General features: G+C 41.9%; 1 protein-coding gene across 1 annotated transcript in view; it reads right to left on the reverse strand.

The window, feature by feature from the left end:
• The window catches only part of immp2l (inner mitochondrial membrane peptidase subunit 2), a 106,074-nt gene extending 82,887 nt beyond the window's left edge, over positions 1–23,187 (reverse strand). Inside the window, exons 1-3 of the mRNA XM_041039287.1 lie at positions 23,151–23,187; positions 11,908–12,045; positions 5,611–5,714 (exon numbers count right to left, since the gene is read on the reverse strand). Coding sequence (XP_040895221.1) covers positions 5,611–5,714; positions 11,908–12,042 — 239 coding nt within the window. The 5' untranslated portion in view covers positions 12,043–12,045; positions 23,151–23,187. The remainder of the gene's footprint in view (positions 1–5,610; positions 5,715–11,907; positions 12,046–23,150) is intronic.
• Between the last annotated feature and the right edge of the window lie 1,126 nt (positions 23,188–24,313).

Here is a 24,313-nt window from a genome sequence, read left to right on the forward strand (position 1 = left end):
TGCATTTCTGTTTGTCATCTCATTCGGGCTGAGATGCTTTTAGAAACCCCACAGGCTTTTTATATTTCCTCACCTGAACAGTTTGTACTTCATTTCCTCTCTTTTTTTTTGTCTTTTGCTTCTCCCCTGTGTGTTATAGTATTTGTGAAAAATCAACTTAAAAAAACAAACCAAAACTAAACATGCAGTTTTGGCATCTGCCCTGATCTCTGGAGACTTTGGTGAAGGAGGCATGTAGCTAAAAAAAAAAAAAGAAAAGAAAAAAAACATGAAGACAGACAGTCTTTGTAATGAACTGAAATGACAGTACTTATTAAAATGAACTGTTAGGATGAAAGCACGCTCACAGGGCTGCAGAAGTCTGAATGCTGTCAGGGCTTCACGTATGTGGAGATTTTTAGCTCTGGATTTAGTTCTGAACTTTAAAAACTGTCTCTGCTGTAGGTGCTGAAGATACAGAGGTGGGAGTGAAACCTGTGATTACAGCAGTCGAGCTTATTCTTTCTCTGTTAGGACAAAAAACCAGGGAACTAGTGTATATTAATGTTTCCCTCAAAGAGCCAGAGACAGAAGTTTGAGATCTGCTGCATGAGCCAAGACAAACCTGCAAAGCAGGGCGTCACTTCCACATTGTCTCAGCTTCTGGAAAAAAAACTCAACGCAAAACCAAAGTCAAATGCAAAAATAAAAATAAACATCAGGAGCAAATCTTTATCTTTCTCATTGAAGAAAGCTGTGAAAGAGAAAAGGATGAATTAAGCCACTTGAAACCTGTGTGAATGTAACTTGTTCACTTCACCCTGACCTCTGTCCAGCTGTTAGACATGTTAAATGACTGCTGTCACACTGGCTTTAAATGAACCCTGTGATGTTTTTGACCACAAGTATCTGTTGAACTGTGACAGGTGTTTCTATTATTCTGAATAATAGATGATAGATGTGTTTCTCTTATATAACAGAAACACATCTATCATAAAGTAACACAGACAGCGACGCAAAGTACATCCTTCAAACCGAAACAACAGTTCGGTTACAACAAACCTGAAAATTAAAACTGTCCTGAAGGAGGATTTATTACAGGACCTCTGGTTTCCGTCAGGACCTAATAAACTGTCAGCTGAGCGTATGTGTTAGGGACGTGTTGTAAACAATGGAGATTTCAAAATGTTCAGCTCTGGCTTTGCAAATGTTTTATGACATTTAAGGAAAAGGCTTCATCGTGTTTATTAGGACACAGACCCTGTTTTCATGACAAACACTGAATATAAACATAGTTTAGCTGAACTTTTTAATTGTTTTTCATGTAAAGTTATGAGTTAACCTGACAATGAGCCTGCTTCTGTGAAATATGGCAGCTTCTTTGCAAGGAAGAGAAGATTATGGGCTTCAAAAGCTGGGATCTGTAAGGCCCCTTAATAAATCAACAACATACATGGAGTACAGAAATATAAATCAGGGCGTCGGTTACATCATCTGTACCTAAGCTCAAACTTAGCCTGGCTCTAATGTTAAATGTTGACTGAGTACTTTACACATCACTAAATTAAGAAGAGGCTGTCATCACAAAGCAGTTTTCCCATAACCCATCCAAGACCCCTCAGTGCCCCCCCTTCCCTCTGTGTTTTCCCCGGAGGGAATCAAACTCATAACCCTGGCAGTGTCAGTGCCTTGCTCTTCTTACTGAGCACAGAGTCAGAATCTGTCCAAGACACCGAGACACCTCGGAGCTACAGATGTTTGTCTGCTGTCACCGAGCTGCTCGACTCAAAGCAAACATCGACAGGACGACGCCACAGAGGAAAGAAGCTCGGCTCTTCTGAAGATTTCCATGCCTGCTGAGTTTTCCATGAATATTCATCGACTGTGGAATTTCACCAACACTCCTATCAACACCCGAATCCCCCTGCTGATCCAAGATGGCTGACCCTCACCCTTCAACATAAACAAAAACCAAGCGAGCCAGCAGAAGGGACTCTATTCATCTCTCGTGACGCCGATTTATAACCCACAAGAAACATTTCCTCCCCATCCTGGAGAAAATGATGTTTTGCAGAAATCAGTTCTGAGGCCGCTCAGAGGCAAATGATTCTGTTCACAGCCGAACATAAAATCAATCAGGTTTGTAATGGTCTGCGCTGAGAGCATGACAAACACCCATGGCAGTGCTCAGCTCTTCGTACGCCTGCTCAGAAATACAGGGACACAATCATTTCCCTTAGCCAGCACACACTGACAATGAGAGGGCTTCTGTAAATAAGATATTACTCTACAGACTGGCATATTCCCTTGAACAATTTTCCTTTAAAATGAGTGCCAATTATAAGCCGGAGTCAGTCCCCCCTTGCGGTGATGCCGTATCACATTTGAAATTTAAATCCAAGGCAATATTGTTGGCGAATGATAGATGTGGCTTTATGAGGGATTTTAACTAAATCCCCAGCAATGAGCTGAGTTGATACAGATCTGTTTCACGTGTGGACAACTCCACTATCTGCTGCTTTGAAGAAAAATCCCCTCCTTCAAAGGGCTGCCAGGTAAAGGGGTGGCATTAAGATGGAAAGACAAACAGAGAAAAAGGCAGTGAGCGAGAGGAAAGCTGAGGTGCACAAGGCTGAGAATGCCACGAAGGTGACAGGTTGAATCTAAATGTCAGTGTGTTTCTGAGCTCAGATGAACTTTACAGAACCAGTGTCTCCATTTCCCCCCCCCCTTTTTTTTTATTTTAGCTCTATATGCTTAGTGCCTGTCCAGCTGTGTGATGCTGCACTCCTGGGTCATTACTCACAAGAACTCCAAAAGAACTGTGGGCCCCGATTCAGTCCCAACATAAGAGCTAAATGTGAGCAGCTCTCAGACTCCGATTAGGTTAAACTACCGCTCAGAGCTGCTCTCCCGCTCTCTGCGCTGCCAGGAATAGACTTTCAGAAACATCTCTTTTCCCTCACAAACAAAACAGCACGTCCCCAACAGAGAGAGGCTGCCATCGAGGGGTAATTATGGAGGAGGATTTGTCCTCCTGTCACCAGTCTGTGTACTCCGCACGCCGCACAGCAAACACCTCAAATGAAAAAAAACTGACAGCATCATCCTCGCACTATCAAACAGCTCAGAACGGCAGTCAAATCTGTCAATTTCCTCGTGTGAAATCTCACTTTGGCTGGTCTCAGAGCAGCTGGCAGGGCTGCAGCTTCTCCAAGTTTGAACAGGTTGAATCAATGTGTGTGACTTTCACAGAACCCGAGCGTTAACGGAACAGCAGACGTCTGGGACCGAGCACGAACGTCTGAGAGACTCTGGGCTGCGTTCAGAAAAAAAAAACTCTCCGTAAATCTGAGGCAAAGTTTGTCTAATGAGCAGCGACATCATGCACGAGCCGTCCGTGATGTCTGACTGGACCACACTGCCTGAAATGCATTGTTTATCTTTGAGTTTTGGTTCACAGCAGGTCTCATGTTGGTGAAATAACGTTTGTGGCGTTGGTTCACTTCCAAAGGCCAAAGCTGCAGCGCTGAGCAGGAATGTGACGGAAAATGAAATCAAACCTGTACTGTGCCACACATGGAGCAGTACCGGGGCTTTATTAATGACAAAACACACACACACACACACACACACACACACACCCAAACAGTTTCAGTCCCACAGTACACCTGTGCTTTAGCCTGAAGGCCTGGGCATGCTTCTAATCACACAGGAAGACATCTGGATGTGTAACAGCAGTTTCAAATGAAAATAGTTTGTGTGAGGTAGAACACCAATCGTAGAGCAGCACATAATCCAACCAAACCACTAACGAGGATGCTACAGAGCTACAGCTCACACAGCCACACGGTCTCTCCGGTGGAAATGTTGTTTTTATAAGGCCCATTGTTTGTTTGTTTTATCTCAGCAGCATGAGCCTTTTTTTTAATCCTTTAATGCATGATGTGTTTTATTACTTGTCCAATAAAATAAAATAATAAAATAAAACAAATCATTTCATTGCTTTTAACAGAGACGTGGAGTTGCTGAGGTTTTGACCTCTGCAGAATCTTTCCACCGAGATGTCAGTTCTCTGTGTATTTATGATGAAGTACGTGTGATTCAGTCTCCACCTTAGCCAAAAACAGCACAACAGAAACAGTCATTACGTGATAACAGACAAACACGCTGCATCATATGTTAGTTAGTTCATTACTTTTTCTGTTTTCAGTCTCAGTTTCCGTCACAGGTCAGGCAAGTCTTTCTCTGCAGCAACGTTTGGATCCGAGTCGACTTAGTTCAAGCCCAAGTGAAGAAGGTGTGAAACCAACTGGTTGCAGTAGCAGTCAGTGTCGACTTTACATTCCAGTGAACAATCAAAGTGACATTCAGCAGGTAAACACACTGACGGGTTTGAACCCCACTGAAGTGAATTCTGTTTGGATTTGTCACAAGCCCCGTCTGTCTCTACGGTCTGTCTCTACGGTCTGTCTCTACGGTCTGTCTCTGATTCTGCTGACAGAAGTCAAACGGAACCGATTTTTCTAAACATTTCACAAGCTTCTGATTGGCTGAAAAATCTAACAAATCAATCTACCCGCTGCTGCTAGTCTTCTTTGCACTTTCCACGGTGACACAGTGAGTTTATCCAAAAATTTGATTAACAAAAGTAAGACGGCATCAAAAAACGACAACATCCAAACAACAAAATAAAAGAGCATTAAAGGACCATCCCGTCCAAAATGTGTTTCTGACTATGAGCTTCAGCCACTTTCTGTCATCAGGTTTAAAGCAGTGAAACATTGCTGCTGCACCAACAGCTTGGTTTTGACAGTCTGACAAAAAAAAATTATATGATTTATGTGAATTACTCATCTCCCTGTGGCCATAAAAGGCCAGAAAATGACTGGTCCAATTGTTCCCAGAGAACTAAGATTTCAAGAGCAGTTGCCATTTAAAAAGAGCAAAGCAACATAAAAATGTCCTCAATACATTTCACATTATTACTCCTGAACTTTTTAAAATACTGCTGCTGTTTCTTATCACACTGTTCTCTGCTGTTAGTTTTGTTCAGCTGTTTATTTTTTATTTTATTCCATCATCTGATATTTAGTGTTTATTTTGTGCCTCGTAGCAGCTTCACCTTTTGACAATGTCATTTCAGTGAGCCTTTTACTTGTCCATAGTAAGTTGTGTTTTTTGTTTGTACCTTGGCCTCAGAGAGGAACAATATGTGGTTTGACTGAGAAACTGAAAGTTGAATAACACATTTTAAATCCACCTACAGATGATAATTGGTTTGAGATTATCAAGAGATTCATGAGAGCGAACAGATAACTTTGACTTAAACTGAGAAATTATTCAGAGATCGCAACATGGACAACATGGATAATATATTTACTGCATTAATAAACACGACTGTTGGTTTGCCTCTCTCACGTTTTGTCCTTATACTTCACCTGTCACGGATCAGTTTATGCAGAGCATAAGAACATTCAGCTTTAAACGGGTTCCTGCAGTTTAATTGAAGGTTCAGCTGCTCTGGATTTTCTGATGTGGATTTGAGGTTTTTGTTGAGTTCTGATGTTTCAGACCAGTGAAAATATGCAAATATTTGGACCAGTATGTTGTTTATCATAAGTTACTCACAGGACGGAGACAATGTCGCCTCGTTGGACCTGGTAGTTCCTCACACTCCAACGGTTCAGGAGGACGACGTCACACTCCGACCCCCCCTCAGGGTTCAGGAACGGCTGTACATTCAAACAGACAGAAAGAAAAATACTGTTTGTATACATCTGAACAATATATTAAACACATTCATACACACACAAAAAGCCACACACCTCACACACACTCTATAATATGAACAATATGTATGAGGACAGACGAGGTAAATGCACTAAAACACAGCTGTTAGTGACAGTGGTAACAGTAAATCTTAAATTCTGCCTGGACGTCTTCACCTTCCTGACCTTTGTCCTGCCTGAAGAAGTATCCGGTTTATTCGTCTGAACCACCATAAACATAACACATGAGAAGTATAAAGGAAAATGTCCACAACGCTGAATCGTGTATTTCCTTCCAAAAGGAGTTATCAAAGCTGCTCCGCCCTAACTGCTCATCCTCACACGTTCACTGAGGTGATGAGTAAAACAACTTATACTGATGTGAGATGACTCTTGGGGCAACACTTGGGTCCTCTGTGGTTTCAGTGGTGGGACACCTAAAGCTAACCAGTTAGCTGTGAGCTGCTTATGCTAAACACTGTTTCAGTCAGACTACCAGCTCTGAGACATCTGTCTGTCCGTAACCTTGATTTAGGAAATCAGCATCATTAGGCTTCGCATCCGTCCATTCAGTTTAATTTATTCAATTTTTAACTAAACTACATTTACAACATAATGAAAAACATAATTCCACACTTCATTACTTTTACTGAGATGCATTTAATGGAGCTACAACTGAAAGTTTTGCCCTTTTAGCCAAATGAAGGCAGTTTTATAGAAAGCTCTACTGACTAAATGCTAATGCTTGTAGAAAGGATCCTTCTAAATTTAAGAAAGAATGAAATTATTATTATCTTATTTAAAATCTGTATTTTGGAATTAAAAAAAAGAGGTTTAACTCCCATTTTAAGAGGAGAATAATCAAAAAACGGTTTAAAGGAGGACGTTTCTCCTGCTTATCAGTTTCTCTCAGCCTCCGTGCATCATTCATTGTCGGTTACTCCTGTTCCTTCGCTCAGCTTCTCACCAACCTGACTACTGTGAATTATCACACCGCCTTAACGAGGTCCCTTATGGTTATTACACAGTGTCCCACAATTTATGTGCTGCTGATTTATGGATGGGAAAATGCTGCATATAGCACCTTTAGGGACAGTTTCTCCTAAAACAGACAGAGAGTTTTAGAGTTATACTCAAAGCAACCATATGAGTTAGTGCCATAGGTAGAACCATGTTCAGTATGATTTAATGTGGTCATATAACAGCTCTTCACTGACACTGCTGCTGGATTTCTGTGCCACTTAGGCAGCTATATGATTATGATGAAACTAACTTTTATATTTCTGTCAGTTAATGCCTCAGTATTGTGACACGTTACAATCCTGACCTGTAAAAGGAAAACAGAGGAGTGGTTTTCACATGACTGATCTATTTAACAGAGCAAATGATCCAGTTTTAGATTAATTTCCTTCCTTCCAGGTAAACATTAGGTTTAGGCTCATTTCAATATAGTATGAAGAGCCTGAAACTTGCTTGCACTAAATAGTCCACCAGTGAATAGTTTGTGGTTTTTGTCCCATTCTTTCTTAAGCGGTGTTTTGATATAGTTCTGTGGTAATGCGAGCAGGTACTATTAGAGCATTCAAGGACTCTTCAGCATTTGAGATTCCAGCATCAGCAGCCATTCAGTCCCATTTTAAACAGCTAGGAACAATAAAATTAATCAGATCATTGCAATTTTTCAGCACCATCAGTACTTTTTGACAACAAACTTGTTTCAAACATATTTAAAATGTGGGAGTTTCCCTCAACCAGAAAAGTGTTTTCTGTAAGTCCACCTGAAACCACATTTACTCAGACTACATATCTAAATACAGGAAGTAAATCTAATAAATAAATAGACTTTCTGTCACGTGATAACAGCTGAGTAAAGATCATTGACAGACTGAGAGTTCCTGTTTGTTTTTTCTTTAGACTTGTGAAGTGTTTTTTGAAATAATAATAATCGATGAAGTGAACAGCATGTTAACACCAGTGCGGTCAATGTTAGATATGATCGGCCAACAGTTTATCATAGATGTATTAGCATTGGCTCGATGTTTGAAACAGAGCTGGGAAACACTGTGAAATGTCCCGCTCAGTTTTTATTTTAAGACAAAATTAAAGGAATATTTAGCAAAATGACTTGATAACTTTTTATGAATGTATTTCAATGTTTGATATAACTACAATGTACAGAAGTTATAAACTACATGGCCCAAGATCAGGTATTTAAATCAGAAAGCTTTACAATCTGTACATTAGCCCCTCAGTTCGGAGTTTCACTCTCACCATGTTAAACAAAGCTCCCAGAAACCGTGTCCTCTGTGACAGCTTGATCACATGCTCGTCAATAACCCCCCCTCTTCCCCTACCTCAACGACAATAACAACAACATCATTATTTTTACAACTTGGTTTGTGTCACTTTGTTAAAGGATGCACGTGTGACGTGCCGGCTCCCACCGGCGAACAGCACGACGCACGACTGTCTCAACAGGACGTGCACAGGCCATTTCACGCTTGCCAGGGTAATTGACAGAATATCTCTTAACTGTCTTCCCCAAAATAAATATCCCTGTGAGTGTTGTCAGCCTGAGAGTTTATCACTTAGAGCTGGACACTTCATCAGCTCCCTCACAGTCATATTTCAGCATCTTACACACTGGATTGTTTCTGAAACTCTGCTGCTGCAGTGAGTCTGAATTTATAGGAAAATGTAAAGTGTGACAGCTCGGCTGCAGCCGATTGTTTGATCATTCATTTGGTTTTTACAGAATTGAGGCAGGATTCGGAGAAACTTTTAATATTAAAGAGAAAATCTTTGGCTTAAAGTTTCCACAGAAACAATCACAGACTTAACTTAGATTCAAAGTCCAGATCCAAACCACAAAATTTGACGGTTATAACTTTGGGAATCGTGTATAAAATAATTCAAAATTTCATTTAAAAAAAAAAGCTGAACCAAGTGAGGTCAAATTAAACTAACACTGGATGCTACGTTACTTCCTGGCAGTCCCTCTGCATAGCCAGGAAATCTGAATCCACTCCAACACCACCAGTGGAAACAGAGACAGGTTTACATAATGAAAATGAAATGAACCAAATGAACTACAACAATCCAAAGATGAAATTTACCCAAATCATACAAAAAATGATGCACTTTCAGTTTCTAACTTCTCCAACATAAAGATTTGCTGGAGGATTTTCTCCATGTCAAAGTGAATATTTTGGCAGTCTGCATTGTTTTTGTCATTATCATATTGATGTTGTGACGTGATTCACTGTGAACTCTTCATATCAGTCTGAGCATAAACTGCATAATAAAATGTCAAATGTAATTTATGCAGACTTGTTGATTTCAATGGATTAAACACCTCAAACAAGTTTTAAGAGTCTGTGAATTGATTTTTGTACCATTCAGGAAGAAATGTAAAACCACAGCTGCTGAGGAAGTAAGAAACTCTGTGCTTTGGAAAACAGTTCATTAAATACCACTAATCAATAGGGGATAAGGACTGTACAGTAAATCAGACATAAATTAAATCATAATGTGAAAAAGGCAGCAGAAGCAAGCAGGAATATTTATTATTATTATTATTAATAATAATAATACTGATAATGATAATTATAATAATGACTCAATAATAATTAAAATGAATACGTTCACAGTTTATGCAGTTTTTTGTGAGTTCAGGAGTTTGTACGGATTTTTGGTAAATTGACATTTAGTGATCATGAGTTTGAGCACATCTGTCTTTTTTCTGCCATAAATTAAAAATTCAAACAGTGAATATTCATTAACCATCCATTACTCAGGAGCTCGGAAAACACTGTTTCCATGACAACAGCCCAAGCAAGGCAGAAAGGATGAGGGGTATTTTACAGACAGACAGACAGACAGACAGACAGACACACACACACACACACTCCTCTTGCTGTGTGTGTTTTCGGTCTCTTGCTGCTAAAATCTCTTCCCAAACTTTCCTAAACTATCGGCTGTCAGGAAAACTTTGACAGCTGCACAATAACATCACTGTGACGAGCTTTAACCGACGAGATGATCCTGAACTCAGATCTCGTTTTTGTTAGGTCTGTAAAAGGACAGAGTGCGTCATGTCCCACACTACGTCTTGGCTGGGACCTGTAACTTTACTGTGAATGCACCAAAAGCATTGGATTCTGTATAAAACCCAGTAACAACAGCACAGAGAGTTTCTTCCACCTGTTACGACACCATCAACTCATCCCTTTCACTGAATCTGGGACTTCACAGCACAGAGGAGCAGCCTCGGCCACAACACAGCGACAACGTGTGGGTTTGTATTATGGACAGAGCACACAGTGAGCAGCAGGAATCAGGATCAGATCTCTCACCCAGACGGCATTATGGGAACATTCTGATGTTCCAGCAGCAGACGGGGTCACTGCGTCTTTACCTTCCAATAACAGCAGCATCCTGCTCAGTCAGACAGAGAACAGAGAGCCTTTACAGTCTGTTTGCGGTCTTACTTACTGTGGACGTGAATATAATGTTAACTTGTTTATTTATGCGCCAGAGAAAATCACAGGGGATCAAAGCTTCACATAAACAGATTAACCCCAGTAAAACCTTCACCCCAGTGATGGCAGGAGCTGTATTACTCCGAGTCAGTGTCTCTCACACCTAAAGGAGTGTAAACACCTCATTTAGTCAACCAGTTTCAATCCGTTTAGAAACGACAACGGTTTGGTTTCATGAATTACTTCAAAAGATTTGATCAGACTCTTCAGAAGTTGTCGTTCGGCATCCACAGCAACATAAACACGCAACGTGAACCAAACAGCAACATGCAGCTTCAATATTCATGCTCATTAAAGTAGAGAGCAGATTGTTTTATGCATAATGCAACACATGTCGGGGATAATGAGCCGCACGACAGGAAACGAAGTCGGTCAAAACCCAACAGGCACTTATTTTTTTTTTGTTTTTTTATTTTTCCATCTCGGCTTCTCAGATGAGGAGACTGCAGGTTGTTTACTGTTTGGATGAGAATAAAAGAGGTCATGCATGAAGTGCGTGTGGAGTTCTTTCCTCCAACATGGCCGCCTGTAGCCACTGGTTTACACTTTTAAATGAAACGCTGACTTAGTGTGGAGCAGTAAAGCAGGTAGGACACGGCTTGTTAAACATCCAGCACTAAAACGTTTATTACTATTAGTTAGTATTAGTTTGTGTTTGCTTGTGTATTTCTTGTACGTTATGCAGACACACAGCAGCCATTTGTTCTGCTGCATTTGTTCAACAAGTCTCAACTCAAGAAACCAAACCACAGAATTCCAAAATGTTTTCTAATCTGACAGCCGTCCAAATGTTGGTGTAACCCAACTAGCTGTGATGTCACAAAGTCTTGCAGGTGCGTCCAGGTTTAAGTGAGCTCAGAGAAACTTTCTCCTTTCAGCAGATGAACCTGAAAAGAGTCTTAAGAGTGTGAAACCCAAAAGTGTGTGAACATCCAAGAGAAGAGACGATAAGCAGAACACATCTATGAGCAGAGCTGGATTTTAATTTCACCTGTGAAGTCCAACAGCAGAAGGAGGACAGAGATGTGGAGGAGGAAGCAGGAGGCTGAACTATCTCCTGTTCCTTTAAGTGTGACGTTTCGAGGACAGAAGAAATAGAAGATAGCAGAAATCCTCAGGCTCAAAAACCCAAAGTGTATTAAATTTTAAAACAAAAATCAAGACCAAAAATTGGTATTACAATGAGTGAATGTTTTTAATTTGATAACATACTATAGGACATTTTGGCGGTGGCTCTGACCAGCAGCCTGTCTACATGCTCCACCATGATAAGCAGAGAATAAAAATGTAGAGAACTTGTTTTGTGGCTCATTTCTTGGTGCCACAGCCGAGCTGCTCAGTCACACAGGCAGCGTGTGGCTTTGAACACTGTGATGGAAAAAGATGAAAAATGGGCTCAAAAAGCCTCAAGTTCTAAAAGTGGTTTTTCAGCTTTTTCTCTCAGCCTTATTTCCCAGCACACCACAGACTGTCATGGTGCTGTGACCTCTGACCTCCTGGTTATCAGCAGTTTGTAAAGTTAGAGAGGTAAAAAATTGCCTCCCCTCCTGTGGACCTGGGGGACGTTTCTCTCTCTTGCTCTGATTGGTGGATGCGGGTGTGTTGTAATGTCTCACCTGCATCGACGCTCCCTCCACTCGTGCCACGTAGGCGAATCGATCCAGTACGGTGACCGTGACGGGGACGGCGACGAAGAAGCCGCTGACGAAGGCCCGCAGGTAGCGCCGCCCCGCCGTCGCCTGCTGAGCCATCACCTGGACAGAAAACAATGAAAACATGAAACATCATCAGAGCCATGACGACAAACAGGAAACAGGCACTCAGGTTAGATTAGACAACGTTCGATTAAACTTTATTGACCTCTGTGGGGGGGGAGCAGGTCGATGCAGCAGCAGGAGAGTAATAGAAAACCACAGAGGAAGCAGATCAGAGCTAACATGAGAGAAGAGGACAGTTACAGCATGAACGTGCTTAATTGACGGACACGTGAAACAAGTGCAACTCACAGGAAGTATCCTGGGTGCACCACAAAGAAGCACAACCAGGGAATGGAATAAAAAATTACTGATTTTTATTTAAAACAAAAAAACAAACAAAAGCTGTTTCTGTTTCTGAAGATCACTTGGTTCCAGTGTTGAGGATATTTTTGGACTTCAGGTTGTCTGAAGTTACTCAAGTTGATATTAATTTTTCAAGACGTTACTGCCAATACAATAACACACATTTCCTGTTTGCTCTCTTGTCAGAGCTTTTCTGGCTCATAGTCCAGCATTTAGGAGATCCTGGGTCTGTGGTGACACAACAGTGACAATAAACCTACACACAGTTATCAGCATGAAGGTCACTTCATTTGTGTAACGCAGACATCTCATATTAGCTTCAGATTTATAGCAGAATATATTTTTAGTTATTCCTGGACAGTATTGACAGGAGAACAGTGTCCAGTGTACATTTGGCATGTGAGTTTTTTTTTTTATTAAGACTATAGACCTGAAAAAAATCCGAACCTGTCCTTTAAGTTTCAGAGAAAGAAAAACATTGTACTGCACGTGGTAAAAAGCAGGGCTTTTTCATCATAATCATCAGGTGACATCGTGTCCTGATAACAGCAACAATTATCTGATGGCTGGAATTATTCGTTTTCAGTTCATAAAGTCGAAAACATTTTCATATACGGCCCAACAGAGTTAAAACACTTTTATTGAAGTAAAATACTGTAATGGAGTATTTTCATAATGTATAAATGAAGTAAAAGATCCTTCATCCAGTCAAACATACGCGATGTTGGAGCTTAATCACAACATGAGCCTGACTGACTACAACATGCAGGAATCCCGACACCACAAAAAGGAACCTTCTGTCAATTTTCACTGCAGGTTTGCAGATTGGACACTGAGAACACATCACACTGAGCCTGTTCTCCCCAGACAGAGTTTTTCATCCACTTTGCTTTTCACGGCGCGCTCCAGGAAGCCCAGACAGGCGTGAAATGACCGACCAGCGGGCAGCGGCAGCAGCAGCCATGCACCGCTGCCTTCAGCTAACAGCTAACAGCCTCGTGTGGACGTCCACTGTCCTCACTCTGGAGATCTGCTACAGCTATTACCTCCACATCACAAGACTTCAAATGAAACATCATCAAAAGCTCACTGTACTCCCTCAACACTCCCATCTGTAGTCAGCGCGTGTTCGTCACAGTGACGTGAACTGTTGGGGAAAAATAGGAGCTACTCTGTTTTCCCCTTCACTGTCATGTGATGCCTCTGTACAACAACGGTGATCATCATTTAACAGACACAATGGATCACTACAACACAGATCAATGATATCAAAGACATTTACATTGGAGGGTGGGGGGTGTAAATGGAGGGGGGGGGGTTATATTCAGAGGAAATGTTGCTTTGAAAACATGAAGCTACACATTTATTAACAGCAGCAGAGACACCGGGCGGTGGACGGGGTGGACGGTGGGAGTACATAGCAGCTGTCACACCAGAGACCAGGTTCACATCCACTTCAGCTCTGCATTTAACACAATCTTGCTCATTGAGAAGCTGTTACTGCTGGGTGTGGATCCAGGCATGTCCAGGTGGATCATGGATTCTCTGACGGAGAGACAGCAGGCAGTCAATGTTGGCAGTTTAACATCTAAAACAACTACAGTAAGCATAGGAATACCACAAGGGTGCGTTCTGAGCCCTTTGTTGTTCACACTACTGACCCGTGACTACTCTGCTGGTTTCAACAGTAACCACATCAACAAGTCTGCAGATGATACTACTGTTGTCGGACTTATCACCGACAATGATGAGTCGCCGTGCAGGAAGGAGGTGGAGCAGCTCGCAGCCTGGTGCTCAACACACAAGCTGGACCTCAACACCAATAATACCAAAGAGATGGTAATAGATTACCATCACCATCACCACCCTCCACTGACCATCAATGTCTCAGAGGTGGAGAGGGTCCACAGCACCAAGCTCTTGGGAATATATTTAACTAAAGAGCTAACCTCCACAGACACCATAGTTGTAACAGCGCCTTCACTTTCTCCGCAGGCTGAAGAAGGCAGATCTCCCCATCCCAGTCATGACCATGTTCTACTGAGGCACCATAGAGAGTCTCCTCACCTACTGCATCTCTTCTTGGTTTGGCAGTAGCACAGCTGAAGAGAAACACAAACTCGGCAGAATAGTGAGAACCGTGGAGAAGATCACTGGTACCTCACTGCAGGACATTTACACAGAATGCTGTGTGCGGAGAGCAGAGAAGGTACAGAAGCATCAGAACCAGAACCACTCGGCTATTAAATAGCTCCCTTCCCACAATCAGTCAGAGAATGTGAACTGCACAGACCGATACTTAGAGAAGTTTAAAATTTTTAAGTTGAATGTTAACTTATTATTAATGAAACAAAATTTTGTTTTGATGTGACATAAAAATGACAAATAATCTACCTATCTGTTATTCCTCTCCATAGAAACCTTAGGTTTTGCTTGAGATTTGAGCTGCATCCTGACCTGAATTCCACTTTTACAGTTTCACGTCTCAGATTTTTATTAAATATCTTCTGTTTACAATATAAGAAACCATGAATTTCAAGTTTGATCATCTAACTTAGAAACTAGCTTGTAATGCTGGTCAGTCTGTGGAGCTCCAGAGTCTGTGTCCTAACCAATTTCAGACTTGTGTTTTCAGACAGAATAAGTTCCACATTCACACAGGCTACCTTCATCTGTCAACAACCCAAACATCTCTGCTTCCGCTGTCAGTGTGAATGTGTTCAGCTCAACTCTGCCACCCCTGCAGTAATGAGCGCGGAGCTTTAGACCACAACACATAAATCAGCTGCCAGATTCATCTACACCTGTAACTGGGTTTCTACAGGGCTCTTCCAGGAGGGTGTGTGCATTACAAAGACTTCACACAGGGAACAGCAGAGCGACGTGACGAACAGAAATATTAAACGTGGAGGTGAATTCTTGTGTTCAAAATAATTTAACTCACATATCACCTTTAAATCTGTCATGTACCAGTCTACGTATGCACACACACACACAGCCTCTGACACACAGTGCTTCAGCCTTCTCTAACAAAGGAGAGTGTTCCCGGCCTCAGTATACGTTACGTCCTATTAACCACAGTGATCTGCCTCCGCTGGGCTTTGTAAGACATCAGTTTCCCACCATGTGCTGGAGGGAGGAAACTCCAGCGCCAGACCAGAAAATCTATTCTAGCATAACAATCCATCCTGACGTGAACATATTGCCATTACACTTCCATACTGCCTGCCGCATAATTCCCCTCACAGAGAACAAGTGTATCATCAGAGGAAGCTGGATGCGGAGCTTCAAGGTTTCCGCTCAGTTTTATAGTCGAGTTGTTTCTGTGCCGACACCTCGGAGCCCCACAGCGCTCACATTAAAACCACCTTGTTTCCTGTAGCTTCCTGTCGGCACATTTAAACGATGTGGCTGACACAGCAGGTCCCACATCAAAGTCACGGTGAAATGAAAAATGATTTCTCTTCTCGTTAGCTAAGTGTCCAGATCCTAACATACGGCTTTGTAGCAGGAAGACACCCCCAAACTACATTTTCTTTTAATTAAAAATCCATCTAATCAATAATACAGAATAGAGTTTTACTGCTGTCAGGTGAAAGCTTGTATCTCCACAATGTCAACTGTTTGGGAACCACACTGAGTCAATACTCTGCAGCTCCAGGGTAGAGCTGCAACCAACATTTACTATCATTATCATGATTTAAATGAATCTAAACTATGGGGTCTTTTTTTTTTTCTTTAATCTAAAAAAATGTCAAAAACAATGACAAACACATGATAAGTAACAGATCAAATCACAATCCAAAAATAGAAGGTACCAAATATGAACTGAAATGGAAAACAAAAAAATCTTCACACATTTTAGAAGCTGGATCCACTAAATGTTTGACTTTTTTGTTTGATGAATACCTTTTTAACATCAGAGCAGAAAATTAGCTTAAAGACAATAAAATGCTCTGCTCTGCTGAGGTGAACTGCAGAGCCTTTCACATGACAGTCATCTGATTCACTGATTATATAACATATTGATTAGTGCACCTCTAAAGCCACTATGAAGAATATTCAGAGTATAAATCAGTTGGGTCTAAACGTTTCTCACTGTCTCTGGATCAGGTTTTAGCTGTTTTCTGTACTGTTCACATCATTTTCAGTCACAGTCGCTGCAGTAGCTGAGGGCATTTCAAAAACAGATGCTGATTTTATGAAATGTTATTTGTGAGTCGACGTAAATGCCAATTTTACGTCCGTTTTTGTGTTTGTCTCTGGCACAGGAAGACGACTTCTCCATTCTTAATCGTGTCAATGAAGCTCGTGCTGACTCGGCTGTTTCCAGCTGAGGAAACAGCCTGAAACAAACACACCACCAGACCTATCTGAATCACTCACAAGTGTGGGCAGCAGTTCAGAGGCCCGGAGGAGGCTGAAGACACCATCAAAGTTTAAAAAAAAAAAAAAAAGGTGTTTTTGATCGCTGTCCCGCCAAAACAAAAGCCTAAATGTGACTTTTTCATTTGTTTGTGTTAAATTGGAACGTGAAGAGGAGGAGAAACTGTCCTACTGAATCAAAACTCATTAAAAAAAAATATGAGGTCTAGATGGCAAATCTGAAGAAAAGCATGAAGAGAATAAGAATGAGAGAAAATAAACGGGCTTTGGTTCCTGGTGTTCAGAGGTCTGACGGACCGGTTGTGGTTCTGTATCGGCTGCTTGTCTCACTGTAGTTTGTTTATGATGCGGTGACAACTGCACTCCAGCACATTAAAGTGAGCTTCGCTGGGGGAGCAGTCTTTATCAAGTCTGCAGAAAAAGCATTAATATTAGCGACATAGTGACAAACAAGTTAATGCAGCACATCTCTCTCTCTCAGCATTGGTATTCATGCCAGTGCTCAACGTGCAGAAGCAGCTCTGTAACAAGCAGTGGCAATAGACTAGACAGGCTATCATAAACAAACACTTACTGGGGGTTATTAGACTGCGGCAGACGCAGAAATAAGAGCCCCTGCTTTTATATCAGCACCATAAAAGAGCAGACTGGAGTCAAAGAGTGGCTCATAGTGTCGGCTCAGGATGAGGAGGCCCCTTTATGTCTAAAAGCAGTGTCTATGAGATCTGTCAGGTGTTTAACAAAGCCAGTCCCACTAACCGTTTCCAATTTATTCAGATGAGCCAGATACAGAAGGTCTAAATATCAAATTCTGTGAGCGGAGAGCACGGGAGCAGACCTCAGGTCAGCACTGTCACCGCTATCATGCAGAGACATTGTGGTGTGCTTTTGCTCCAATTGCTAGAATTGAATTTCTGGGTCTCTGGGCTGGACTCCTTCTCAGCCGGTGACTAATGTTGGCGTTCCAAAGCTTTTCCAGACCGATAAATCCACAGGGAAAGATGCAGCAAGGCAGCGGGGATGCTGATTACAGTCGGCCGCTGAGAGATTTCCCCCAAACCAGCTCCACTTCTGCCTCGGCAGCAGTTCTGGGCTTTGCAGGGGCAGCAGACAGAGAGCCGTATAAAAGCCTTGACCCACAAATAAGTTGGACGGAGACTGTGAGAGCTGTGGTACTGAGGAAGAGGAGGGTGAAGATAAGGACATACTGATACTGCAGCATTCAAGTCTCTGCTGCCTGTTACAGTTTTAATTAAAGTACAGTTTGACACAGATGCAGTTCAGAGTGGTTTACAGAGCACATCAGGGTAAATCTGTCACCACTAAAGGAACAGTTCAACATTTTGGGAGTTTACAACCAGCAGCCAGTTAGCTTAGCATAGCATCATGACTCTGTCAGACAGGAACACAATCCACCTACCAGCTCCTCGGAGGCTCACTATCTTATGTCTTGTTCTATCTTGTGTCTTTAATTCAGACAAAAACTTGAAGGATGAGGAAGCGATTCCATTTGAACTCAACAGCCAAACAAACACACCTGTCTCTTCAGGTCCTTCAGAGGCTCTGTGATGAGATGTCATCACACGTGAAACCAAGTTCCACGCGTGATTAACACGTAAAATGTGTCTCAGGTGAAACACTTTCATTTAAGATAAATCATGTCAGCTGAGTCCACAGTGAAGACGTAATCTGATGGTCCTGAGGAAGGAGCACAGTAGCTCTGCTGATTACATCTGTTAATATCTGACATACAATGAAGCCCGCCCCTCTGCTCTCAGCTGGATCTACATTTAGATCATTCCCCTGGAGCTCTGGAGACACCACTGCTGCATTCATCTAATGAGGGATTGAATCGCAGAGATGGGAGAGATTAACATGTTTACGACTTGTGAATGTTCAAGTCAAGATGGTTGTGTGAGGTTTAAAAAATATTGTGCCAGTGTGACACCGTCTCTATTAAATTTGTTTCATTACCTTAATGAGGGACTTATCTCCAAAATATAACTTTAAATGTCGAAACGACTCAGGATCCCATCACGTCCACTTCCCATGATCGTTTTTTATTATTATTGTTTTTAATTATAAAACTTGATTTCTTTGTTTTGGTAAAATATCAAACCAACAAAGAGCCCGCGCTGTAAATGTCACAGTCTGACCAAAACCTGAAGTTCACCTCCACCTGCTTCGCTACTTTCCGTCTTCATATCACTGAGACTCTGCCAGCAGATTAACCATAATTACCAGCGGGACAGTCCACTGAGTCCAGACCAGAGTTCAGCTGCCTCCTCCTTTGCACAGACTAAAGGCAGCAGATCTTATTTGTCTCTCTGCTCTGAGATGGAACAGCTCAACAACATCACAGCAACATAACTGACTTCCAGATAAACAAGCCAACTCTGTCCTCTTTGTGTTTCTCTGTCCGCCACACAGCTAAAGCTCTAATTACAGAATCCCATTATCAATATGAAGGAGACGCTTCTTTTTTTCCATTAAAAGGCCCAGCGCCTGCAGCAGATTGATTTTTCCTGATGGGTGCTTCATTAAGAAAGAGAGGCGTCTGCAGATGGAGATCTGGCAGCTCGCTGGTTGGACTCGACTGCTCGGTGCTGGGAGGAAACGGTACACAGGAAGGCCCAGATATGGTGTCCCCCCTCAGGGGTGCAGTGTTCATTAAACCACACCACACAAAAGTTTCTGATGTAACGAACATCAGCCTGATTATTCTGCCATACTCTGACCCTTACGAGTGGAGCTAAAAAGGAAAAGACCGATGGTGGTGCTAACAGAAAGAACAAGTTGTAGTGCTGGCTTCTGACGCCTGGTTCCGTTTCGGGCCCGGTTACTGGTCAGAAAAAAGCCAAGATTCATTAACAAATCTGTTAGGGGACCTTTTATCGCTCCTCCTTATATTTATTTATTTATTCATGTTGAACAAAGATTGGTGTTGAAAAAGTGTTAGGATTTCTGTCTTCTGGTCCAACAACAGCTGATCACAGTCAAAATGTAAAGGGGGTCATCCTCAGGGGAGTGTCATTAAATTAATGTGAGCAGGATAAGTTTCAGTCAAGAGACTGAAATCAGCTTTGAACACCACAGGTAAACACAGCAGTGTACCGGAGAGGAGCTGTGTGGTGTGTTCAGTTTGGATGGAAATTCAGTATGAAAGCTGATGGACCTGCTGTCAGACCAGAGCCGTCGCTCAACAGGTGCCATATGGAATTTGTGCCATGGGTTTGAAGGTCACTGAAAACATTAGGAATAATCTTCCAGAGACCATGAACATCACAGGACATTTCACTGTAATGCAGCAGGTAGTTGTCCAAATTGTGTGCTCCGGGCAAAACCAGCTGACATCACCATCCTTATGTCGAGCCACTAATGGGGCAACAAAAAGTCCTCTCGATGAGCGTGGCATTTGGTCTGACTTTGTATGAGGCACTTATATGAAATAAGTCATTTGCTGGATAATCTCTTTAACCTTATCACAGACTATTTATTCATCTCCAGGCCGCCGAGCTTCGCCGTGCGATGCCGGCCATGACCGTGCTCGCTCAGCCAAAACTAAGGTGATTACTGGACGGGTGTCAGTGTTGACTGTACGCTGGGAGGATCCGGGCCCACTGCCTGGGACACAAATGGGATTTGTCTCTCATGCAGAACATCACACGTGGCTTTTTAGGCCATGACAGCAGGGAGAGCATTACAAAAATCCCTGCTTCCACTCACCTTGGAGGCCTAATGGGCAGTTTGGGTCGTCAGTGATGCAGTCATTAGCTCAGGCAGCCACTCTGGCACACAAATACAGGCTTAAAGCCACTTGACAGCATAGAAATCAAACAGAAATAACCAGGCTGAGCCACCACTACGCATCCTCCTCCCATGTGGCTAGTTCAGGTTGTTGTTACGGAGCAAATACCGGCTGTCAAAATGAACTTGTCAAGAGACATGACAGTGAAATCACAAGTGATTGCTCTAAAAAATAAATCTAAAGGAAACGATGAATGAGATGTTACACTGAGTTTTATAGTCTCCATAAAAATGTGGCCTTTTTCCCCCCACTGGAGGTTAACAACTTTTTCTTCCAGAGCACTCCAGCTTCCTCCCTGCTGAGGTTATTTAGCAGCCAAACATCAGAGAACAGCATGACTCTCACCACCATAACACACTGCAACACAGGTTAACACCAGACAACACATTATAACCAAACACAACCACATTACAACACAGAATAACAAGTGAAAAAACACGCTTTGTCAGATGTCACTCAGAATGTCTACATGCACACACGCCCCCAATGCTGCCGGTATGTAGTGATGCTTTTTATGATGACTATTAGTTCTAAACTAATTATAGGAAGAAGGTAAAGCTAATTACTTTACTCTGATGTCTAAAGTACAGGGGATTCTGGGTGAAGCTGAGTTCGGAGGACTGCAGACAGATGGACGACACACTCAGATTTTATCTTGACATCAAAATATATTTAAAGTACCAAAACTAAAAGTACTCATTATGCAGAATGACCAATTTCAGGATAATTTACATTATATAAGGGACTTGGTGGAGGGATGGGGAATGGTCCAGGGAAGAATCCATTAACTTCTGATCTGGATAAAAAGGCAGATCCAGGAATTTTTACCACTTTCCTTAACATCTGACATGAAGTTTTTCACCTTGACAAAGGTTTGCAGTCAGACTCATGCATATGTTCAAAGTTATGGAAATGCCTCAAAGTTTGAAGTAAAACTTTTATGTAAAATTGACTCAGACACTTAATCACACACGAGACCAACGTGTAAAGGTTCACAGCACATTTTGGTGTCTGAAAGGGGCTATTCTTAGTTTTTCAAATACTGACACCATAGGTGGTCCTCTCATGTGTATCTGATTACCTTACTGATGGTTTTAGTACATTTCATTTGTTCTTTTCTTTTTGTATTTTTATTACAAAACATTGTTTGATAAAAAGTAATTTGTGTGTCCACAACAAAAACAATTTGAAGCTCCCGTGGAGACAGGACAGCGGTTCTGCTGATTGCATCTGTAATATCAGACATTTAATCAAGTCTGCAGCTCAAACAGCCTTTCAGCAACACGACAGCAAAACACTATCCACTGTGGTAGGAATTATGTTGCTCTCCCATATATGATATGAAAAGAAATCTACTACTACAAATCAAATTCTTATTACTGCAACATAACAAAAGGACTGTCCCACTATTCTACTAACAAAAGCCCAACTGGAAGCTGCAATTACTGCTAAGCTAGGATACATTATTATTATTGATTACCTTTCAGTTATTTTTGTGAGTGAATGATTATTTTTGGTCAGACAATAGTAAAAAGGGCCCTGAAAAGTCCCAAGGTGACAGTTTCAAATGTCTTGTTTTGTCTGACCAACTGTCCAAACCCAATCACATTCATTCTCTTACAGTGTCAGAAATCAGAGAACAGCAGCACATCCTCTCATTCTGAGAATCTGGAACCAGATATCTGACTTAAACAACTGATCAATTATCAAACTATCTGATTTGACTTTTGGACAATCAGCAGAAACCCTCTGGAAAACCTGTGGAAATGTTGTGTTACATTTCCTCCTCTTCCTCACTGCTCTTTTATTCATTTTAAATTTATTATGTGGAAAACAGTTCAATCATTTTTAATTGTGTCAGGACAGAAACTAGCTGCTGAGCTAACCCCGGCACATTTACATTAATGTTGTTCATGATTTCTGTGACTGTTGCAAGCAAACAAAAACATAAATGAGCAAAAACCTTTTCAGCTCAAACCAAAGTGCATGAGAACAATAAGAGAACAGACTGTAATACAGGGGATGGAGCTCCCACCCAGAGCTGCTCAGACAAGGAGTGATCAGATCCTTCTGTGGGTCAATTATCAAAATACCTCAGTTACTACTCAGTCAATTTCCTGTCGATCAACTAATCAATTAATGGTTGCTGCTCTGGTATAACGTGACATAGAACACAAGTCTCTCAGTGAATGGACTTAGTTTCTTTCCATCAGTGACTGTTCACGGCAGCAACAACAAACTTTCTTCACAGACAGAACAGACTCACATTTAACTGGAAGTCAGTGACAGAAACAGCCCAACATGTCATAATTTCACTGTAAAACATTTATCCTCAGGCGGTCTCTGCTTCCACCTTTAGTCTGTTTAAACCCCTGTTTAAACCCCCGGTGCTGTGCTGCTGTTTGACCCGTGTGTGCTAACAGCTAACCGCAGCGGCTAGCCGCAGCGATAACTTTTCAAACAGCGTCGTGGTCAGAATAAGGTGCCGCTAACAGCGCCTCAGTGAAACACACAGGACGGCAGCAGGACGTCTCCGAGCTGCCGCTAAAACTCACAAGTTTACCGGTGAGACTGTAGCTAAAGCTACGGAGGCTAGCACACCTACCGGCAACGTGAGCTCCGTCTTCCTGTTGTGGTTCCGCGTCACGTGTCGCCCCCTGGGTCTTAAAGCCTGCCCGCGTCATGGTCTCTGCCTGAGCGGCACAGCCATCTGGTTTTAAATGCTTCTTGTTAACAACCTCAGAAACTGTCTGACGTGTATATGTTTTTTTTCTGTCCTTCTTTCTTTCTTTTCCTTGTGTGCACATAACAGTCCTATTTTGTTTGCATGTCCTTGTTTGTTGTCCTTGTTTCTGCTGTATGTCCATCTGTACCTCCCTGGACACTGTTGTTAGTGCTGTGTACTGTGTGTGAGCTCACTGAGAGTCACTTGAAACTAGAGTCAAATTCCTTTCATATACAAACACACTTGGATCTTAAAGTTCTGACAATCCATAAAAATCCACCCATACAACAATTTACACACGTTTCATATTTCCTCTGACTTTTCCTCCATAGATTGGAGATAGACTGCCACCTTTGCTTTCTGTTTACTTCAGCCCACTATGAAAATTAACCTTCAGCAACTGAAATCTGTCAGCGTCAACAGTCAGCTTTACAGTTAATGAGCTAAACCTGCTAAAACAACATGATCCTTTAACTAAATTCCTGTTTGATGATGAGATTACATATCTGTTTCTACACCCTCTGTACTGCAACAATGTAAGGTTGACTTTAACCGTGTCTGGTGATGCAGTGTCAGCTTTATTTTTCAAAACCATTTTGGAAGCTCGAGGACACTCTCAGCTGCTAGATGTCACACTAAAGCCTTTACATTTACATTTCAGCCATCCAGCTGGAGCTCTTCTCAGAGCCATTTACACAGACGTTCAAGGACACAAAGCTGCTAATGGACACATACAGTACAGGGCACCAAAGGGACTGAATGTGTGATCTCTAAGTTACAGAACAGAACGGTGTTTCCAGGAATTGAAAAAAAAAGTATATGTGTAACTTGGATTTGAGTATCTGCTTTCTGCCATTTTTCTCAGGTACCATAAAATTTCAATTTGGAAAAGCAGCTGGAGCTGGAGCAGACACTATGGCAGAGCATGATAGGTTGAGAGACACATACAAAAAGAAAACACACTCACAAACTTACCTTCAACAGCATCTTAATGAAACAGGTCTAAGACACATGAGAAGAGGTTAAACTAACTGAGAATTTAC

The sequence above is a fragment of the Toxotes jaculatrix genome, chromosome 5, assembly GCF_017976425.1.
Source record: "Toxotes jaculatrix isolate fToxJac2 chromosome 5, fToxJac2.pri, whole genome shotgun sequence".
Classification (NCBI taxonomy): domain Eukaryota; kingdom Metazoa; phylum Chordata; class Actinopteri; family Toxotidae; genus Toxotes; species Toxotes jaculatrix.